Below are 22,055 nucleotides of genomic sequence, written 5' to 3'. Positions count from 1 at the left end.
GACTGAGGCATGATAATCTTTTGAACCTGGGAGGCAGAGCTTGCAGTGAGCTGAGATCACGCCACTGCACTCCAGCCTGGGCGACAGAGGGAGACTCTGTCTCAAAAAAAGAAGAGTGTAATTGGATTGTTTGTAACTCAAAGAATAAGTGCTTGAGAGGATGTGCCCGCCTGTTCTCCATGATGTTCTTATTTCCCACTGCATGCCCATATCAAAACATCTCATGGACCCCATAAATACATGTGCCTGCTATGTACCCCCCAAAAATTGAAAATAGAGAAGATGGGAAACTTAGGAGGTCGTTCTCAGCAGTTTGAGAGGAGGATTATCCTATAACCCCATTCCTTCAGGATAGCCAAAAGCTTAAACCTGTGTCAGTAAAAAGGACCTAGTTTAAAAAAATAAACCTCCAGCAGTAATTTTTAAATATACTGCATGTACTTGAATTTCATAAGCAAAAAAAAAAAAAAAAGCTGATTAAAATTTAATATAGCATCCAGTCTATAGAGGAAGTGCTCCCAGCCCAGTCTCCACTCTGTGGTACAATTGATTGTTGCAGCCCCTAAAATCTTAAAAGCATGTGGGCTATTTTTGGAAGTCCTCTGTCAAGGAGAGTAAGGCCGGGAGTCAAGAGTGATCTTTCATTTTAATTTAAGACTCTTTGTGGCTGCATTGCTTCGGTTGAAGAACCATTTGTTTTTAGTGAGACACAGATACCCTATTTCAATAAACCTGAGAGCTTTAATGCCCCATAAATGGTTTAAGAGAATGCTAGAAGGCCGGGCGCGGTGGCTCAAGCCTGTAATCCCAGCACTTTGGGAGGCCGAGACGGGCGGATCATGAGGTCAGGAGATCGAGACCATCCTGGCTAACACAGTGAAACCCCGTCTCTACTAAAAATACAAAAAATTAGCCGGGCGTGGTGGCGGCGCCTGTAGTCCCAGCTACTCGGGAGGCTGAGGCAGGAGAATGGCGGGAACCCGGGAGGCGGAGCTTGCAGTGAGCCGAGATCGCGCCACTGCACTCCAGCCTGGGCGACAGAGCGAGACTCCGCCTAAAAAAAAAAAAAGAGAATGCTAGAAAGTTCTAGCCAGGACTCAGTGCTGCTTTCCTGTCGGGGAAGAAAGAGAGAGAGAGTGGGCACAGCTGTAACACTTTCTGTCTGAGAGTCAGTTTTTGGTTATTTTTTTGAGACACAGTCTCACTCTGTTGCCCAGGCTGGAGTGCAGTGGTGGGATCTCTGCTCACTGCAACCTCTGCCTCCAGGGTTCAAGCAATTCTCCTGCCTTAGCCTCCCAAGTAGCTGAGATTACAGGCACACCATACCCAGCTAATTTTTGTATATTTTATTTTATTTTTTATTTTGGGATGGAATCTCACTCTGTTGCCCAGGCTGGAGTGCAGTGGCGTGGTCTTGGCTTACTGCAACCTCTGCCTCCCGGGTTCAAGTGATTCTCTTTCCTCAGCTTCCCGAGTAGCTGGGATTACAGGTTCCTGCCACCATGCCCGGCTAATTTTTGGTATTTTTAGTAGAGATGGGGTTTCACCATGTTGACTAGGCTGGTCTCGAACTCCTGACCTTGTGATCCGCCCGCCTGGGCCTCCCAGAGTGCTGGGATTACAGGTGTGAGATACTGTGCCCGGCCATTTTTGTATATTTTATAGAAACGGGGTTTTGCCCTCTTGACCAGGCTGGTCTCGAACTCCTGACCTCAAGTGATCTGCCCACCTTGGCCTCCCAAAGTGTTGGGATTACAGTTGTGAGCCACTGCACCCAGCCTGAGAGTCAGTATTTATATTATTTATCTAGCCAGCATTTATTTAGTGCCTGCTGTGTGCCAGGCAGTGGGGATAAAAAAAGCAAAGTGGTCTATGACTTTTAGGAGCTCATAAGCTAACAAATGTTGCTTCCTTTGCAGTGAAGATAGACGAGGCCCAACGAGAGATTTTCATATTCTGTTTGTGCCACGCCGTAGCCTGTTGTGTGAACAGCGATTGAAGGATCTGGGAGTCTTGGGATCCTTTATTCACAGGGAGGAGTACAGCTTAGATCTCATTCCATTCGATGGGGATCTCTTATCCATGGAATCAGAGGGTGCGTTCAAAGTAAGTTTGGCATTTCCTTAACTTGAGGCATTAATTTTTGCCCAGTTTCTGAGTGTGAAAGTATCACAGTATTGATTACTGTGAAGCTGAGTCCCGTTTTATATGTTTACTGATGCTTCAGATTTTCTATTCAAAAAATTGTTCATTTTCTTTGCCCATTTTTTTCTTTTTGAGTAATTCTTTGTATATTCTAGATGTTGACCATTATGGGTTATAAAAGCTGCAAGTATCTTCCCAGTCTGTGACTTGTCTTTCAACTTTGTTTTTTGTTGTTGTTTTATTTTATTTTATTTTGAGATGGGGTCTCGCTCTGTCGCCCGGGCTGGAGCACAGTGGTGTGGTCTCGGCTCACTGGAACCTCCGCCTCCTGGGTTCAAGGGATTCTCCTTCCTCAGCCTCCTGAGTAGCTGAGATTACAGGCGTGTGCCACTATGCCCAGATAATTTTTATATTTTTAGTACAGATGGGGTTTCACCATGTTGGTTTGCCAGGATGGTCTTGATCTCTTGACCTCGTGATCCGCCCGCCTCGGCCTCCCTAAGTGCTGAGATTACAGGCGTGAGCCACTGTACCCGGCTTAACTTTCTGTATAATGTCTTTTATCATGTAGACACTTCCCATTAAAAGTAGTTAAATTTTAAAATAATAGCTTTATTTATTATAACTCACAATACTGGCTGAGCTAAGTGGCTCATTACTGTAATCCCAGCACTTTAGGAGGCTGAGGCGGGTGGATCACCTGAGATCAGGAGTTTGAGACCAGCCTGGGAAACATGGGGAAACCCCGTCTCTACTAGAAATACAAAAATTAGCCGGGTGTGGTGGTGGGTGCCTGTGGTCCCAGCTACTCAGGAGGCTGAGGCAGGAGAATCACTTGAACCTGGGAGGTGGAAGTTGCAGTGAGCTGAGATCACGCCACTGCATTCCAGCTTGGGCGACAGAGGGAGACTCTATCTCAAAAAAAAAATAAAAACAGAACCAAAACTCACAATGCCATGAAATTCTCTCCTTTAAGGTGTGAAATTCCAGTGGTTTTTAGTGTATTCACAAAGTTGTGCAACTATCTCCACTATCTAAGTATGGCACATTTTAACTATCCCAAAAAGAATTCCCATGCCCAGTAGCAGTCCTTCCCTATCTTTCCTCCCCCCAGCCTCTGGCAGCCACTAATCTAGTTCAGTCTGTATGAATTCACCTATTCTGGAGTTTTCTTTTTTTTCTTTTTTTGAGGTAGAGTCTCACTCTTTTGCCCAGGTTGGAATGCAGTGACATGATCATACCTCACTGCAGCCTTGACCTCCTAGGCTTGAGTGATCTTCCAGCCTCAGCATTTTGAGTAGCTGGAACTACAGGCATGTGCCACCACACCTGGCTAACTTTTAAAAATTTCTTTTATTTCTATTTTTATTTTTTGGAGAGACAGCATCTTACTATGTTGTCCAGGCTGGTTTTGAACTTATTCTGGAGATTTCTTAGAAATGAAATCCTGTAATACATATGTGGTCCTTTGTGTCTGGCATCTTCACTTAGTATAATGTTTTCAGGGTTCATCCAGGTTGAAGCCTGTGTGAGGCCTTCATTCCTTCGTATTGCTGAATAGTATTCCATTGTAATGATATTATCATTCATCAGTTGATGGACATCTGATGGGTTGTTGCCACTTTCTGGCTGTCACAATACTGCGAATATTGTGAAAAGTTTTTATGTGGATGTATGGTTTCATTTCTCTTAGATATACCTAGGAGTAGAGACTGGGCGTGGTGGCTCACGCCTGTGATCCTAGCACTTTGGGAGGCTGAGGTGGGTGGATCACCTGAGGTTGGGAGTTCGAGACCAGCCTGTCCAACATGGAGAAACTCCATCTTTACTGAAAATACAAAATCAGCCGGGCATGGTGGCACATGCCTGTAATCCCAGCTACTTGGGAGGCCAAGACAGGAGAATCGCTTGAACCTGGGAGGTGGAGGTTGCAGTGAGCCAAGATTACACCATTGCACTACAGCCTGGGCAACAAGAGTGAAACTCTGTCTTAAATAAATAAATAAATACACATGCGCGCACACACACACACCCCTAGGAATAGAATTGCTGAGTCACGTGGTAACTCTACATTTAACAATTGGAGGAGCTGCGAAACTTTTGCACTGAAGCTGTACCATTTGTACTCCTAGCAGCAGTGTGTGAGGGTTCCAGTTGTATATCCCCATGGACGTACTTGTTATTTTGTCTTTTTTTTTTTTTTTGAGACGGATTGTCACTTTGTCACCCAGCCTGGAGTGCAGTGGCGCGATCTCGATCTTGGCACACTGCAACCTCTGCCTCCTGGGCTCAAGCGATTCTCCCGCCTCAGCTTCCTGAGTAGCTGGGATTACAGATATATGATTTCCAAATATTTTCTTTTGTTCTGTGAGTTCTTTTCACTTTCTTGGTGAAATTGGTGTCGTTCAGTGCACTAAAGTTTTACATTTTGATGAAGTCCCTTTTATCCTGTTTTCCTCTTGTTACTTGTGCTTTCAGTATCATCTCTGAGAAACCGTTGTCTACCCCAGGATCACAAAGATTCACTCTGAGGTTTCCTTCTAGGAGTTTTATAATTTTTTATTTTTTAAAGAGACGGGTCTTACTATGTTGCCCAGGCTGGTCTCAAACTCCTCTGAGCTCAGGCAATCCTCCCACCTCAGCCTCCCAAAGTGCTGGGATTACAGGCATGAGCCACCATGCCCAGCTTATGATTTTTTTACATCTTACGTTTAGGTCTTCAACTCATTTTAAGTTAATTCTGTATATAATGCGAGGTGGGGGTCCAAATTTCATTTTTTGCACATGGATATGTGTTTGTTCCAGCACTATTTGTTGAAAAAACTGTGTTTTCCTCATTGAATTGTCTTGGTACCCTTGTCAAAAATCAACTGTTCACAAACGTAAGGGTCTGTTTTTGGTCTTTCAGTTCTCTTCCACTGATCTGTATGTCCGTATGTCCGTCCTTATGCCAGTACTACACTGTCTTGATTACAGTAGCTTTGCCATAAGCTTTGAAATCAGAAGTGTGAGTCTTTCATCCTAAGGCAGGTAAATATATCACTTTTGTTCTTTTAGATTGTGCTTTTTGAGTCTTCATAAATCTTCTACTCTGCAGACAAAGAAGGAAATCTTTTGTTTGTTTTTTTTTTTGAGATGATGTCTCACACTGTCACCCAGACTGGAGTGCAATGGCGCGATCTTGGCTCACTGCCCCCTTTGCCTCCAGGGTTCAAATAGTTCTCCTGCCTCAGCCTCCTAAGTAACTAGGATTACAAGGCACATGCTGCCATGCCCAGCTAATTTTGTTGTATATTAGTGGAGATGGGGTTTCACCGACTTGTCCAAGCTGGTCTTGAACTCTTAAGCTTCCACCCACGCCAGCCCGTTTTTTTTTTTTTTTTTTTCTTTTTCTTTTTTTTTTTTTTTTTTTTTTGAGGCAGAGTCTCACTTTGTTGCCCAGGCTGGAGTGCAGTGGCACAATCTCGGCTCACTGCAACCTCCGCCTTCTGGGTTCAAGTGATTATCTTGCCTCAGCCTCCCAAGTAGCTGGGATTACAGGCATCTGCCACCACGCCTGCCTAATTTTTGTATTTTTAGTAGAGACAGGATTTCACCATGTTGCCCAGGCTGATCTCGATATCCTGACCTCAGATGATCCACCTGCCTTGTCCTCAGAAAGTGCTGGAATTACAGGCGTGAGCCACTGTGCCCAGCCTGAAGCTACTTTTTACCCCAGTTCTCAGACTGCCGCTTATCCCAGAAGCAATCACTATTTCTCTTTTTATTTTTTTGGGGGGGATATTATATGCAGCTACAGCTCGTAGTATATAATCCCTCTCCACTTTTGTACAAGTAGTAGCATATGACATATACACTTTGGTATGTTGCGTTATTCTCTTAATAATACATCTGAGTCATTTTCTACCACATATGGCAATGCTTGTGTTATTCTCATTTGAAGCTGCATAAAGTTCCATTGTTTGGATGTACCAGAATGTATTCAATCAGCCTTCTAGTGGAGGGCATTTTTTTCCTCCCTATGCTGTTGGAGGCCATGCTACCGATAATGAGTCTGTATGTAGGCCCCTCTGCACTTGCGCCCTTTGCAGGCTGCCTTTGCCTTGGTCGTTTCTTTTGATATTGCTTCTGGTAGTTTTGGCTGTGTGTATGTTTTTAACATAATCACACTTATCCATGTTTCTTTGATTTATGAGTTTATGATGCTGCTGCTGCTGCCGGTGGTGCTGCTCTGGAGACTAGAACTTTTTTTTTTTAATTGTTTTTGAGACAGATTCTCACTCAGTCACCCAGGCTGGGGTGCAGTGGCATAATCTCAGCTCACTGCAACTTCCACCTCCCCAGTTCAAGCAATTTTCCTGTCTTAGCCATTGAGTAACTGGGATTACAGGCACATGCCACCATGCCCAGCTAATTTTTGTATTTGTAGTAGAGATGGGGTTTCACCATGTTGGCCAGGCTGGTCTCGAACTCCTGACCTCAAGAGATCTGCCCTCCTCAGCCTCCCAAACTGCTGGGATCGCAGGTGTGAGCCGCTGTGCCTGGCCTTTTTTTCTTCTTACCAATAAAATACTTAGAAGGTAGAGACTAGAACTTTAGAGAACCACTGGTATAGTACATAAAATTATTCGAATCATTTTTTCCCCGTTGTGTTGTCACAGAGATCACCTCGTTAAAAGAGTTAATTTGTTGACAGTTTTCACAAAAGGGGGGGAAATGCAACTTATTTAAAAAAATAAAATAGGCCAGGCACAGTGGTTCATGCCTGTAATCCCAGCACTTTGGGAGACCAAGGTGGGAGGATCACTTAAGGCCAGGAGTTCGAGACCAGCCTGGGCAACAGAGTGAGGCCCTGTCTTTACAAAAAATTAGCCAAGCATGGTGATGTGCACCTGTCATTCCAGCTACTCAGGAGGGTGAGGCAGAAGGATCACCTGAGCCCAGGAGGTTGAGGCTGCAGGGAGCTGTGATCACACCAATGCACTCCTGCCTGGGTGACAGAGTGAGACATGGCCACAGAAAAAAGTGAAAAATAAAAAAGTTATTCTGGGACAGTAGAAGTCAGTGGCACTACCAACTAGTGCTATAACCAGGGGACTTTCTTGGCTTTTTTTTTTTTTTTTTTTTTTGAGACAGAGTCTCACTCACTCTTGTTCTCCAGGCTGGAGTGCAGTGGCGCAATCTCGGCTCACTGCACCCTCCGCCTCCCAGGTTCAAGCGATTCTCCTGCCTCAACTTCCTGAGTAGATGGAATTAGGTGCCCACCACCACACCTGGCTAATTTTTTGTATTTTTAGGAGAGACAGAGTTTCGCCATGTTGGCCAGGCTGGTCTCGAACTCCTGACCTTATGATCCTCTCGCCTCAGCCTCCCAAAGTGCTGGGATTACAGGTGTGGGCCACGGCGCCCAACCCTCTTGGCTCTTTTGTACGCTGTTCCCTAGTGGTTTGCTTACACTAAATCCCATCTGATGGTAATACAGATTTCCCTCTAACATTTTATAGGAAAATTTCAGTATACCAAAAAATTGAATTGTACAGTGAACACCCATCTATCCACCACTTATCTTCTGCATTAACAGTTTTCTGTATGTGCTTTATCACATACCTGTGATGGTATACCCATTTTTTATTAATCCATATTTGTGTATTTAATTGGAATTGGTAGCAGCCAAAGCAAACTCTCTTGGAGTGACAAAATCTGTGCAGAGGAGAAATAACCTGTTTATGTTACTTATGATTTGTAAGAAAGGGCAGAACTATTTTCTTTTTTTTTTTTTTCTTGAAACTGAGTTTCACTCTGTTTCTGCCACCTAGGCTGGAGTGCGTTGGTGCCATCTCTCACTGCAGCCTCCACCTCCTGGGTTCAAGTGATTCTCCTGCCTCAACCTCCTGAGTAGCTGGGACTATAGACGCCCGCCACCATGTCAGCTAATTTTTTGTGTTTTTAATAGAGACAGGGTTACACCATGTGTCCCAGGCTGGTCTCGAACTCCTGACCTCAGGTAATCCACCACCTCAGCCTCCCAAAGTGCTGGGATTACAGGCCTGAGCCACTATGCCTGGCCAGAACTATTTTCTACTGAGAATTTCAAGTCTTTGGCTTTGTACATTCACCTAAGATGCTGTTTAGAAAGAAAGGATTTTGAAGCCAGGTGCGGTGGCTCACGCCTGTAATCCCAGCACTTTGGGAGGCCGAGACGGGCAGATCACGAGGTCAGGATATCAAGACTATCCTGGCTAACACGGTGAAACCCCGTCTCTACTAAAAATACAAAAAATTAGCCGCGTGCAGTGGCGGGTGCCTGTAGTCCCAGCTTCTCGGGAGGCTGAGACAGGAGAATGGCGTGAACCCGGGAGGCAGCGGAGCTTTCAGTGAGCTGAGATCGCGCCACTGCACTCCAGCCTGGGCGACAGAGCGAGACTCCGTATCAAAAAAAAACAAAAAAAAAAAAGAAAGAAAGAAAGAAAGGATTTTGGCCGGACATGGTGGCTCGTACCTGTAATTCCAGTACTTTGGGAGGCTGAGGTGGGCAGATCACCTGAGGTCAGGAGTTTGAGACCAGCCTGGGCAACATAGCAAAACCCCATTTCTAGTAAAAATAAATAAATAAATAAATAAAAATTAGCTGGGTGTGGTGGTGCATGCCTGTAATCCTAGCTACTTGGCAGACTGAGGCAGGAGAATCACTTGAGCCAGGAGGCAGAGGTTGCAGTGAGCCGAGATCGCACCACTGTACGCCAGCCTGGGCAACAGAGCGAGACCCTATCTCAACAACAACAATGAAAAAAAAAGGCGGGGGGTTTGGGGGAGTTGGAAGAAGTGGCAGAAAAAAAAAAGAAAGGACTTTATCTGGATGGTAAAGCTAAGAGCTTTACCTAAGAGCCTGATTTTAAAGTCAACCCCAAGTTTTGACGGAGATGACATAATCGTATTTCTGTGATTTTCAATACTGAGCACAACTTGGTCGTTTCCTGGCTTTAGGAGGCACATCTAGATCTCTGTGTTTTGAGTTACGGTTGTGATCATCTATGTCATTGCTCTGTGTAAAATGTGAGAATTAGAGTTCTGCCCAGTTGAATGCTCAATAGCATTGCTTAAGGTACTGTGGTCTTTATTCGCATATATAAAAATCAGCATATATAAAATCTGCCTCTTTTATGCAAGCTGCAAGGTATTCTGTTGTGTGGGTGTGTGAGACTTTGGGGTAAAAAAAAAAAATGTGCATTCAAATGTTAAGGTTACTGAGCTGGGTGTGGTGGCACTTTGGAAGGCCGAGGCAGACAGATCATCTGAGGTTAGGAGTTTGAGACCAGCCTGGGCAACATAGTAAAACCCCATCTCTGCTAAAAATACAAAAAATTAGCCAGGCATGGTGGTGGGCGCCTATGATCCCAGCTACTCAGGAGGCTGAGGCAGGAGAATCGCTTGAACTTGGGAGGTGGAGGTTGTAGTGAGCTGAGGTTGCCCCACTGCACTCCAGCCTGGGCAATAGAGCAAGACTCTGTCTCAAAAAAAACCCACAAGATTAAAATCTGTTGCTAACTTTTACATCTTTTAAAAAATATTGTAAAAGAGATGTCTTTGTAGTAGTACAACTTTAAAAAATTAAGTAAAATATGAATGCTATTTGGAGGGGAGTTCCTTAATGTCTTTTTTTTTGAGACAGAATCTTGCTTTATGCCCAGGCTGGAGTGCAGTGGCATAATCTTGGCTCACTGCAACCTCCACCTCCCGGATTCAAGTGATTCTCTTGTCTCAGCCTCCTGAGTAGCTGGGATTACAGGCACACGCCACCACGCCCAGCTAATTTTTGTATTTTTAGTAGAGACAGGGTTTCACCATGTTGGTCAGGCTGGTCTTGAACTCCCAACCTCATGATCCACCCCCCCTCGGCCTCCCAAAGTGCAGGGATTAGAGGCATGAGCCACTGTGCCTGGCCCGTAATGTCTTTTGCCCTTGGATGTTCATCTGATCTGGAGCTTTAAGTAGTTTTGCCAAAAAGTGTGTCTTTTGACATTCTCAATGATGGTCTGCCATATTCTGGGAAATGTTAAAATACACCACACTCGAAAGAGTAGGCCGGGCGCGGTGGCTCAAGCCTGTAATCCCAGCACTTTGGGAGGCCGAGACGGGCGGATCACGAGGTCAGGAGATCGAGACCATCCTGGCTAACACGGTGAAACCTCGTCTCTACTAAAAATACAAAAACTTAGCCGGGCGAGGTGGTGGGCGCCTGTAGTCCCAGCTACTCGGGAGGCTGAGGCAGGAGAATGGCGTAAACCCAGGAGGCGGAGCTTGCAGTGAGCTGAGATCCGGCCACTGCACTCCAGCCTAGGTGACAGAGTGAGACTCCGTCTCAAAAAAAAAAAAAAAAAAAAAAAAAAGAAAGAGTAGTCTGGCAACACTTTCAATAATAACCAAATGCTCCCCACCATGTCTGCCATCCTTCCTCCCTGGGGCAGAGGGCCTGACAAGTGACAACCACGTTCTCTCTTCCTCAGGACCTGGACCCTCAGGGCCCCCTCATTTCTGGCTGTGGACAGCAGGGACATGTTGGGTTGGTAGGGGTGGAGGGAATTGATAAAATGTACCGTATTGACTTATGAGTGGATAATGGTTGTAAAAAACCCAAATCATTCCATATAAAAGCTAACTGTTAGGCCGGGCGCGGTGGCTCACGCCTGTAATCCCAGCACTTTAGGAGGCCGAGACGGGCAGATCACGAGGTCAGGAGATCGAGACCATCCTGGCTAACATGGTGAAACCCCATCTCTACTAAAAATACAAAAATTAGCTGGGCGCGGTGGCGGGCGCCTGTAGTCCCAGCTACATGGGAGGCTGAGGCAGGAGAATGGCGTGAACCTGGGAGGCGGAGCTTGCAGTGAGCCAAGATTGCGGCACTGCACTCCAGCCTGGGCGACAGAGCGAGACTCCGTCTCAAAAACAAAAGAAAAAAAAAAAAGCTAACTGCTATTGAGCATTTGCTATATGTTTCAGGTACTGCGATCAAATGCTTTACATGTATTTTTCTCATGTAATCCTTACCCTATGTGGACTATACTCCCTTCTACATATGAATAAATTGAGGCACAGAGAGATTCTCTAACTGGCCCAGGGCACAGCTAGTAAGTGACACAGCTGGGTTCAGAACAAGGCAACCTGAGTCTAGAATCTGTGCTTTGATCCACCTGTATCAAAAGTGACCGCTTCCCTCCTCTCACTTCGCAGGTGGGTTTTTTCTCTCTCTCCGTCTTTTTTTCTTTTTTTTTTTTTAAAGGGGTAGGGTCTTGCTCTGTTGCCCAGAGGGGAGTGTGGCAGTGCGATCATAGCTCACTACAGCCTCAAACCCCTGGGCTCTGGTGATCCTCCTGCCTTATCCTCCTGAGTAGCTCGGATACAGATGCGTACCACTATCCTTGGCTAATTTAATTTTGTGTAGATACAGGGTCTCACTATGTTGCCCAGGCTGGTCTCAAACTCCAGAGCTCAAGCGATCCTCCTGTCTTGGCCTCCCAAAGTGCCGGGGTTACAGCCATGCACCTAGCCTTCCCAGGTGGTTTTGTGTGTATTTGGAGGTCCTTTTTTCAGTGCAAATATATATATTTTTTATAAAATGAGATCATACTCAAGAGATTGTGGCCTTCAGTTGTCAGGTGTCATGAAAATCTGCCTCATCCTTTGTAAAAACAATAAAGTATTCTGTCCTGTGGTCTTTTGTATTTCTGGGTAATTAGCATGTGGCTCTCCCAGCATGTCCTGCCATAGTTTACTCTCACCAGTGAATGGGAACCCATCGTTCAGTGTAAGTCTGTATTCTTCCGTCTTTTATTTAAGAGCTTATTCAGAAGAGCTGGCATGCTGGGTGAACAGTTTCTCCCAGAAGCCCCGGCTCTGCCCAGGAGAGGTGCTTCCAGGGCTGCATCCACCCTGGGGCTGCCAGCCTCAGGGCCTGGTCTGACAAGGCAGCAGTTTTGGAAAATGAACTTGAGTTCCCAATTTTCCTGGCACAGTGTGAAATAACTGGAAATGATTTTATTGTCTGTTGGTGTACCCCAGCCCCAGGAACAGAGATGGACCCCTGGGAGGCCCCCATGGCCTGGCAGTAATTGGCCTTTCCCCTCACAGGAGTGCTACCTGGAGGGTGACCAGACGAGCCTGTACCATGCAGCCAAGGGGCTGATGACCCTGCAAGCTCTGTACGGAACGATCCCCCAGATCTTTGGGAAAGGAGAATGCGCTCGGGTAAGAACCAGCTGCTTTCTGGTGGTAAAGAAGGGGCCCTTCACACCCCAGAAGGGAGGAGGAACGGGAAGCTCCTTACAAACAAATTCTGTTGATCTTAATTATTTACGAATACTGTACTCATGAATTTGCCTACTGATTAAAATGCACTTATAACCCTCCAAGTCAGTACTCATGGTGCTTTTGTGGGCGTGCACAGTGGTGACAGTTTGAGTAACCACTGTGCATGTTCCCAGCTGAGGCAGGTGACACTCCACCTTCCCATTTCAGCTCTCGGACTGCAAACAAGTGTCCTTTTCACAGTCTCACTGTCATGTTTTCCACACATCTGTACTTTTTTTGGTGATTTCACTGTTTAAAATGGCCCCCAAACGTAGGGCTGAGGTGCAGTCTGGTGTCCTGTGCACAAGAAGGCTGTGGTGTGCCTGGCAGAGACATTATGTGTGTCAGAGACGCTTCATTCAGGCACGAGTCACAGAGCTGCTGGCTGTCAGTTCAGTGTGAATGATCAATAATTATGTTAAGTCAGGCATCTTTAAGCAGAAACACATATAAAACTGGGTTATGTATTGATCAAATGACAAAAACATTGAGACCAGAGACTCCTAGGAACCTAAGTCTGCATTTCTCCCAGGACCAATGGTTGCATCTTTGCTAATTTAGTGTTTGCAGTGACTTCATAGAACGTAACTACTGCCAATCACAAGAATAGACTGATCTGATTTTATGCCTCATTGGCAAATGGCAGCTTCCTTGGCGCAAGTGTTGGGATGGGTGCCAACAGCAAGGTGCTTTTCTAGAGCTGCTTATTTCTTAGCAATGCACTCTTCCAGTTTTTCTCCTTTTTCACTTTTTTGATTGCCTTGCTGGTTTTAGACAGATTTTCACATCTGCTCATTCCCAGGAGGGCCCCACCTCATCCAATGTTTTGTTTCCAGCAAGTGGCCAATATGATGATCAGGATGAAGAGAGAGTTTACAGGAAGCCAGAATTCAATATTTCCCGTTTTTGATAATCTCTTGTTGCTTGATCGGAATGTGGATTTATTAACACCTCTTGCCACTCAGCTGACATATGAAGGACTCATTGATGAAATTTATGGCATTCAGAACAGTAAGTACGTGACATCTGTTTTCACTAATAGGTAATATGAGAAGAATATCCTTTGTGGAGACTACTGTTTGTATATTGCACACTTAAGCATAATTTGAAGTCAGAGATCTAATTTTAATGATTCAAAGTGTACATTAATATAGACCTTTTTGTTAGCAATTTAGCAACACATAAAACTTTTCTAAAACCCTTGGCCCAAGAAAGCCCAAAGCCTAAGAACGTGCATTGAGGAATCATTCCAAAAAAGGGGATCAGTGAGGTTTGCATAAAAATTTCGATTTCCATTTTCTTACCAGAATTTTCCAAACAATTTCAGTGGATGAGTACATTATAAAATATTATGGAACTACCTGGGCATGGTGGCTCACACTTGTAATCCCAGCACTTTGGGAAGCCAAGGTAGGTAGATCACTTGAGGTCAGGAGTTCGAGACCAGCCTGGCAAACATGATGAGACCCCAGTCTCTACTAAAAATACAAAAAATTAGCCGGGTGTGGTGGCGCGTTCTTGTAGCCCCAGCTACTTGGGAGGCTGAGGTGAGAGAATTGCTCGAACCCAGGAGGAGGAGGTTGCCATGAGCTAAGATAGTGCCGCTGTACTCCAGCCTGCTGACAGAGTGAGACTCCGTCTCAAAAAAAAAGAAAATACTATGGAACCATCAAAATAATAAATGTGGAACATGAAAAACTGCATAGCCATGTCTATTTCAGTTAGAAATTGTTATATATGTGTCTGCGTATATATGTGTGTTCCAAACTATATTTATATCTACAAAAAATAAGAATACCATAAAAACCAGAAATAACTGGAGGCAGAATACTCAGACCATGCCTCCAAAGGCTCAGTTGTTAGAAAGCTGCTTCCTTTACATAGAAATCCGAGAACCCTTGAAACAATGAAAATACTGACCTCTGACTTTCAGACACTAGGATTCAGTGACATCTGAGCAAACTGCAGTTGTCGGTGACACGAGTTGGCCGGAAGTTTAGTGCCCAGGCCTGTCATTGTCCCCTGTGAGCAGAGGCCGGGGGTCTCCCACAGAGGGCACTGGCATTTGCAATGCATACATCCTTGCGGCCAGCAGTAGTTGAGGAAGGCGGTGGAAGCAGTGGCGTTTGTGCTGGGTTTGGAAAGACACGGAGAGTTTAGATGAAGATCCTGGGGCAGGGGCAGGCAGTATCATACATAAGTCATGACGAGCCAAACAGCATGGTTGAGTGGAGCGCGTGGCTGGAGAAATATTTTAGAAAATCGGCTGATACAGGGCCGGGCGCGGTGGCTCACACCTCTAATCCCAGCACTTTGGGAGGCTGAGGCGGGTGGATCACAAGGTCAGGAGATCAAGACCCTCCTGGCTAACATGGTGAAACCCCATCTGTACTAAAAATACAAAAACTTAGCCGGAGATGGTGGCAGGTGCCTGTAATCCCAGCTACTCGGGAGTCTGAGGCAGGAGAATGGCGTGAACCTGGGAGGCGGAGGTTGCAGTGAGCCAAGATCGCGCCACTGCACTCCAGCTTGGGCGACAGAGTGAGACTCCGTCTCAAAAAAAAAAAAAAAAGAAAAACAACTGGTACAGAAGGTCGAGGCCACTGGATGGAAAATGTGGATGGCTGGCTAGAGCTTGGCCTTGGTGAGTGAGTAGGTCAGAGATCACAAGCATGTTTGGTTTGACTGGTTTTGGCCCACATGGTATTTATTTCTGTCAGTTTTTAAATGTGATACATTTTAAGTAATAATCCTGAATTATGCCATGACTTGAAAAATACTGGAAGCACTGGCAAGAGGCCACGCTCCCACTGGTGGCCAGGACCTAGTGCCTCTAGAACTCCCTGCCTCACCACAGACCCCCACACCTGTCTCAGCCTGGCCTTCTTCCCTCATCTGCATAGTCCCCAGCTTCTATTGCCATCCTGAATGAGGCCACACAGAGCCAAGGGAAGGCCGGAGGAGAGGGATGTGGAAGAAAGATGAGGCCGGGTGCAGTGGCTCCTGCTGGTAACCCCAGCACTTTGGGAGGCCAAGGCAGGCAGATCACTTGAGATCGGGAGTTTGAGACCAGCCTGACCAATATGGTGAAACCCCATTGCTACTAAAAATACACACACACACACACACACACACACAGACAGCTGGATTTGGTGGCGCATGCCTATAGTACCAGCTACTCAGGAGGCTGAGGCATGAGAATCACTTGAACTTAGGAGGCGGAGCTTGCAGTGAGCCAAGATCGCACCACTGCACTCCAGCCTGGGCAACACAGTGAGATGCTGTCTCAAAAAAATAATAATAAAATAGGTGAAAAATTTTAAAAATATTTAGAAAGAAAGGAAGGGAGGAAAGGTCTGAAATTCAAAGGGAAACGGACCCGTGGTTGCCAGGACTGCGGGAAGGGGATGGGGAGCCACCACTTACTGGCTACAAGGTTTCCCTTTAGGATGAAAAAGTGTGGAACTAGATACTGGCTGTGGTCCTACCATGTTGTATATGTACTAAATGCTACTGGATATTCACTGTAAGACAAAGTAGTAATTTCTATATTATGTGCCGTTTACCACAAGAATGGATGAATGAATGACGTGGGTGAGGGAATGGAGAGAGAGACATGAAGAGGCGTTTCCACATGCCTCCTCATGGTCTTTAGTGGTAAGATTGTAAAGTCTTTTTATTACTGTTATTTGTCCAAAAAATGGCACCTTTAATACTTTTTAAAACCTTATTTATTGACAGAGGAATTTATTTCAGGAGAGCCCTATGCTGGGTCATGGGTGGAAATCAAAGAAACAGGGTGGTCCCAGAGCTTGTCCACCCAGGAAGGCATGAGAGAAGAGTTCTGAAGTTCAGGATGGGGAGTGGCAGGGGGAGAGGGGGATAGCTGTATAGGAGAGGTGAGAGGTGGGAAGGGATTTTCCAGGAAGAGAAAAAATATGTATAAATTCCCATCCTCCTTGTAGCAAGTTTTTTTGTAATGTAAGTCAAACATTGATTAAGAAAAAAATTGGAAAAATAGAAGAAAACAAAGATCCCTTATTATTCTCCAGCCCTACCCTGTGGCCCCAAACCTTGGGACAACCACTGTTAATATTGTGGTATCATTTCCTAGTCTTTTTTTCCCCTTGTGTAGTTTACTTTAGTTAACAAAAAATGGAATCAGGTTGCACAAATAGTTTCAAACCTGAGTTTTGATTTGGGATGCTAATGAGCATTTTCCCAGTGTATGTATACTGTAATCGTTATGTTAAAGTCCACAGTATAGGCCAGGCATAGTGGCTCATGCCTGTAATTCCAGCACTTTGGTAGGCCAAGGCGGGCCAATCACCTGAGGTCAGGAGTTCGAGACCAGCCTGACCAACATGGTGAAACCCTGTCTCTACTAAAAAAAAAAAAAAAAATAGCCGGGTGTGGTGGCGGGCGGCTCTAATCCCAGCTGCTTGGGAGGCTGCGGCAGGAGAATTGCTTGAACCTGGGAGGTGGAGGTTGGCAGTAAGCCGAAATCGCGCCATTGCACTCCAGCCTGGGCAACGAGTGAAACTCCATCTCAGAAAAAAAAAGGAAAATTCATAGTATATTTAAACCCTAGTTTACAGAGTCATTCCTCTAATGCTGGGCATTTTAGGTTTTGTGTGTGTGATTATAAAAACATCTGTATACATAAGTGGGGTTTTTGTTGTTTTTGTTTTTTGTTTGTTTGTTTTTAATAGAGACGGGTTTCACCATGTTGCCCAGGCTGTTCTCGAACTCCTGAACTCAAGCAATTCACCCTCCTCAGACTCCTAAATTCCTGGGATTACAGGCCTGAGCCACCATGCGCAGCCAATGTTGTTGTTTTTGAAACGGGGTTTCACTCTGTCACCCAGACTAGAGAACAGTGGCGTGATCATACCTCACTACTGCCTTGACCTTCTGGGCTCAAGCAGTCCTTCCACCTCGGCCTCCCAAGTAGCTGAGACTATAGGCATGCACCACCACGCCCAGCTAACTTTTCACGATTTTGCAGAGATAGGGTCTCTCTGTGTTGCCCCCCCGTTGGTCTTGAACTAGGCTCAAAAGATCCTCCCAGGCCAGGTGTGGTGGCTCATGCCTGTAATCCCAACACTTTAGGAGGCTGAAGCAGGCAGACCACTTGAGGTCAGGAGTTTGAGACCAGCCTGGCCAACATGGCGAAACCCTGTCTCTACTAAAAATACAAAAATCAGGCGGGCATGGTGGTGTGCACCTGTAATCCCAGCTACTTGGGAGGCTGAGGCAGGAGAATCACTTGAACCTAGGAGGTAAAAAGGTTGCAGTGAGCCGAGATCGTCCCACTACACTTCAGTCTGGGTGACAGAGTGAGATTCTGTCTCAATTTAAAAAAAAAGAAGTGGCTGGGCATGGGGGCTCACGGCTGTAATCCCAGCACTTTGGGAGGCTGAGGTGGGCGGATCACCTGAGGTCAGGAGTTCGAGACCAGCCTGGCCAAAATGGCGAAACCCGTCTCTACTAAAAATACAAAAATTAGTCAGATGTGGTAGCGGGCACTTGTAATCCTAGCTACTTGGGAGGATGAGGCAGGAGAATCGCTTGAACCTGAGAGGTGGAAGTTGTAGTGAGCTGAGATCACACCACTGCACTCCAGCCTGGGCAAGAGAGCAAGACTCCCTCTTAAATAAATAAAATAAGAGAGAGAGAGAGAGATCCTCCCACCTAAGCCTCTCAAAGTGCTGGGATTACAGGCGTGAGCCACCATGCCCAGCCTACATAAGATTTTTTTCATATATCAGATTATTTTCTTTCCCTGGATTCCCTGATGCAGGATTTTTGGGGTGAAAGGCACTTGGTACGTGTTGCCAAATTGCTTTACTACAGAGTTACACCAGCTCTGTGCCATCAGTAGTTCATGAGCACATGTGGGGTGTTCCAGGGAAATAGAGACTCACTTGGCTTGGCAGGAGCAGAGTAGGGAGAAGGAAATTAAGACTCCCATGCTAAGGAATTTGGAAGCTTATTCTAGATCAGGGTGTACAACTTTTTCTATAAAGACCCAGATAGTAAGTATTTTAGGCTTTCGCTTGTTACACAGCGTAAGTCATACAGAGGAACCTCCTTGTCTCTGTCATTGTAATGTGAAAGAAGCCATAGACAATACAAAAAGAATAGCTGTGGCCGTGTGCCAATAAAACTTTATTTACAAAAACAGAAAGTGGGCTGGGCGTGGTGGCTCATGCCTATAATCCAGCACTGTGGGAGGCCAAGGCAAGTGGCTCACCTGAAGTCAGGAGTTCGAGACCAGCCTGGCCAACATGGTGAAATCCTGTCTGTACTAAAAATACAAAAAAAATTAGCAGGGCGTAGCGGCAGGTGCCTATAATCCCAGCTACTCAGGAGACTGAGGCAGGAGAATCACTTGAACCCAGGAGGCGGAGGTTGCAGTGAGCCGAGATCATGCCATTGCACTCAAGCCTGGGTGACAAGAGTGAAATTCCGTCTCAAAAAAAAAAAGAGTGAGCAGAGTTTGGCCCTCAGATCATAGTTTCTAATTCTTGTTCTAGAATGGCTTTTAAACTATTTTGGATTCCAACCACAGTAAGAAATATATTTTATATCATGACCCAGTACATACACGTATGTATATGTGTGCATGTGAAACTGAAACAAAAGTTTTATTTAAAAAAAAACCGAAGTCACCACTAGTTTCTCTAACATCATGTGATAAGCTTTTGTACTTTCTGCTCTTCGCTGTTTTTAGTACTGCTGTTTTGTTTTGTTTTGTTTTGTCTTGGTTTTGTTTTTAAGATGCTACTTGCAACCCACCAGCTTGATTTCATGATCCACTAATGGAACATGATCTAGTTTGAAAAAACACTAAAAGTCAATGGGGAGATCCTTGAAAGTTTTCTGAGTAGAAAAGTGACCTAATCGCTGAATAAATTTAGGAGGTAGACAGTGCTGCATGTGGTTTATATAGGTGCCCCAAAGTTAATTAGAACTGTGGTATCAATATTAGAGTCACTACTTCCTGTACTTTGATCATGGAAAATCAGAAGCTCAGAGCTATGTGTCATTTGCCATCTTCCATTTTCTCCTGAAGGAAATTGTTTTGTGCTTGGCCGCTTGATTGGTTCTTCCAGTCATTGCTCACAGGTGCCTATTCCCTTCCATTGCTGCTCAGGTTATGTGAAATTACCTCCAGAGAAATTTGCACCTAAGAAACAGGGCGATGGTGGTAAGGACCTCCCCACGGAAGCAAAGAAGCTGCAGCTGAATTCTGCAGAGGAGCTCTATGCTGAGATCCGAGACAAGAACTTCAATGCGGTGGGCTCTGTGCTCAGCAAGAAAGCAAAGATCATCTCGGCGGCATTCGAGGTGAGGCAAGTTTTGGGTGTCATTCTGCAACTCTAGGTCTCAGGTAGATGCCCATCCCTGAGGGGAATAAGAGCTCCAAAAATATGTAGCCATTAAACCAGGCTTCAATGCAACTTTTCTCATCTTCAGTAACTGCAAATTCAGTATTGGAAGATCCAAGGTTTTCTTTCATTTTAAACTTTCTCAGACCCGCGTTGTGTAAAGTTCTTTTTGTGTGGGGGGTAGGTGGAGGCACAAGTGTGTGCAGTTTACAGACTTCCATCATAAACATTTGCTTTATTGTCCTTTAAATTATTTCCTACCTCACTTAAGAGGAAGCCATCTGTACTATAAATAAAAGATCCTCTATGATAGAACCTGTGCTTCATGCTGAAAACTCCAGTTTAGCCAGTGTGAATGTGGCAGGGAAACTCAGCACGTGTGGCAGGTGATAATGAGACTGAAATCCCCAGCAACCCAGAGCTTTGAAATTGGTGGCTTTATTATCACCTTCCTACCTCCAATTGCCCGTTCACTAGTTTATTCTTGCTCAGGCTCCTTTTTGAAACTTGGGAATTCAACAAGATCATAAAGTTTGAATATTTCGACTTTGGAAACATAAATTGGAAGTTTTTGAGAATGAATTTTTCGCTGAGTATGTAGTTCCAGATTTTTTTTTTTTTTTTTTTTTTGAGACACAGTCTCACTTTGTCTTCCAGGATGGATGTAGTGGTACAATCATGGCTTACTGGAGCTGCTACCTCCCAGACTCAAGCAATCCTCCCACCTCAGCCTCCCGAGTAGCTGGGACCACAGTCACATGCCATCATGCCCAGCCAAGTTTTTTGTTGTTGTTTTTTTGTTTTGTTTTGTTTTCTGTAGAGACGGGGACTTCCTGTGTTACCCAGGCTGGCTTGGAACTCAGCCATGTAATTCCAGATTTTATCTTTCTCAGGAATTATATTCAGTAATTGATTTTCATATTTCTGAAGTTACTTTTGGTTTATTAAATTTTGCCAAAAAATATCATCATCACCAAGCTAGGTTTGCTTTGTTCATAGACTATACTCAAGACTAAGGTTCAGGCCAGGCACAGTGGCTCTCGCCTGTCATCCCAGCACTATCAGAGGCTGAGGCAGGAGGATCGCTTGAGCCCAGAAGTTCTAGACCAGCCTGGGCAACACAGCAAGACACTGTCTCTACAAAACTTTTTTTTTTTTTTTTTTTAAACTAGCTGGGCAGTGGCGTGTGCCTGTAATCCCAGCTCCTCAGGAGGCTGAGGTGGGAGCCTAGGAGACAGAGGCTGCCGTGAGCTGTGATGACACCAGTGCACTCCATCCTGGGCGACAGAGAGACCCTGTCTCGACATCAAATAAAAGACTGAGGGTCAACAGAAAAAATGGATTTTTTTCTATTACATAGGACACCTTTCCTCTTTATGATACCCTCTGAGCATAATTTTTTGTCTTAGTTTTTCACTCGGAAATTTGTATGATTTATATAATACTATCTTTCACCAATACTCAGATGTCCACAAAATACTGACACAATGTGTGAGCTGGTACATTGGAAGACAGACTCTGAGGCATTTGCTTCTCTAAAGAAGTGCTAATTCAGGAGACAGGCACCATGAACTCTGTATTTCAGTGATATATATACTTTTTCTTTTCTGTTTTTCTATATACTGTTGGAGCTGTGTTTGCCCTGATTTATTTGTATTCCATTCTTCCTTTCTCATTAATATAAATGAAACATCCTCTGAACAATACAAAAAACAGAGCACTTAAAATATCGGCCGGGCGGCCGGGCGTGGTGGCTCAAGCCTGTAATCCCAGCACTTTGGGAGGTCGAGATCGGTGGATCACGAGGTCAGGAAATTGAGACCGTCCTGGCTAACATGGTGAAACCCTGTCTCTACTAAAAAATACAAAAAACTAGCCGGTGGCCGGGCGCGGTGGCTCAAGCCTGTAATCCCAGCACTTTGGGAGGCTGAGACGGGTGGATCACGAGGTCAGGAGATCGAGACCATCCTGGCTAACACGGTGAAACCCCGTCTCTACTAAAAAAATACAAAAAACTAGCCGGGCGAGGTGGCGGGCGCCTGTAGTCCCAGCTACTCGGGAGGCTGAGGCAGGAGAATGGCGTGAACCCGGGAGGCGGAGCTTGCACTGAGCTGAGATCCAGCCACTGCACTCCAGCCTGGGTGACAGAGCGAGACTCTGTCTCAAAAA

General features: G+C 45.3%; 1 protein-coding gene across 4 annotated transcripts in view; it reads left to right on the top strand.

Moving 5' to 3' along the window:
• Nucleotides 1–22,055, top strand: part of VPS33A (VPS33A, CORVET/HOPS core subunit) — a 35,070-nt gene that overhangs the window by 3,630 nt on the left and 9,385 nt on the right. For 2 of the 4 annotated variants that reach the window (XM_025403496.1, XM_025403497.1), the window contains exons 4-7: nt 1,920–2,106; nt 12,274–12,390; nt 13,329–13,503; nt 19,652–19,845. In XM_025403496.1, the coding sequence (XP_025259281.1) occupies nt 1,920–2,106; nt 12,274–12,390; nt 13,329–13,503; nt 19,652–19,845 (673 nt within the window). Of the gene's footprint in view, nt 1–1,919; nt 2,107–5,569; nt 5,648–12,273; nt 12,391–13,328; nt 13,504–19,651; nt 19,846–22,055 lie in introns of those variants that run through there. The other 2 variants (XM_025403499.1, XM_025403500.1) reach the window with 2 other exon arrangements.

This window comes from Theropithecus gelada, chromosome 11 (assembly GCF_003255815.1).
Source record: "Theropithecus gelada isolate Dixy chromosome 11, Tgel_1.0, whole genome shotgun sequence".
Lineage (NCBI taxonomy): Eukaryota > Metazoa > Chordata > Mammalia > Primates > Cercopithecidae > Theropithecus > Theropithecus gelada.
The sequence above is the reverse complement of the archived record's forward strand: the minus strand, read 5'-3'. Positions and strand labels throughout refer to the sequence as shown.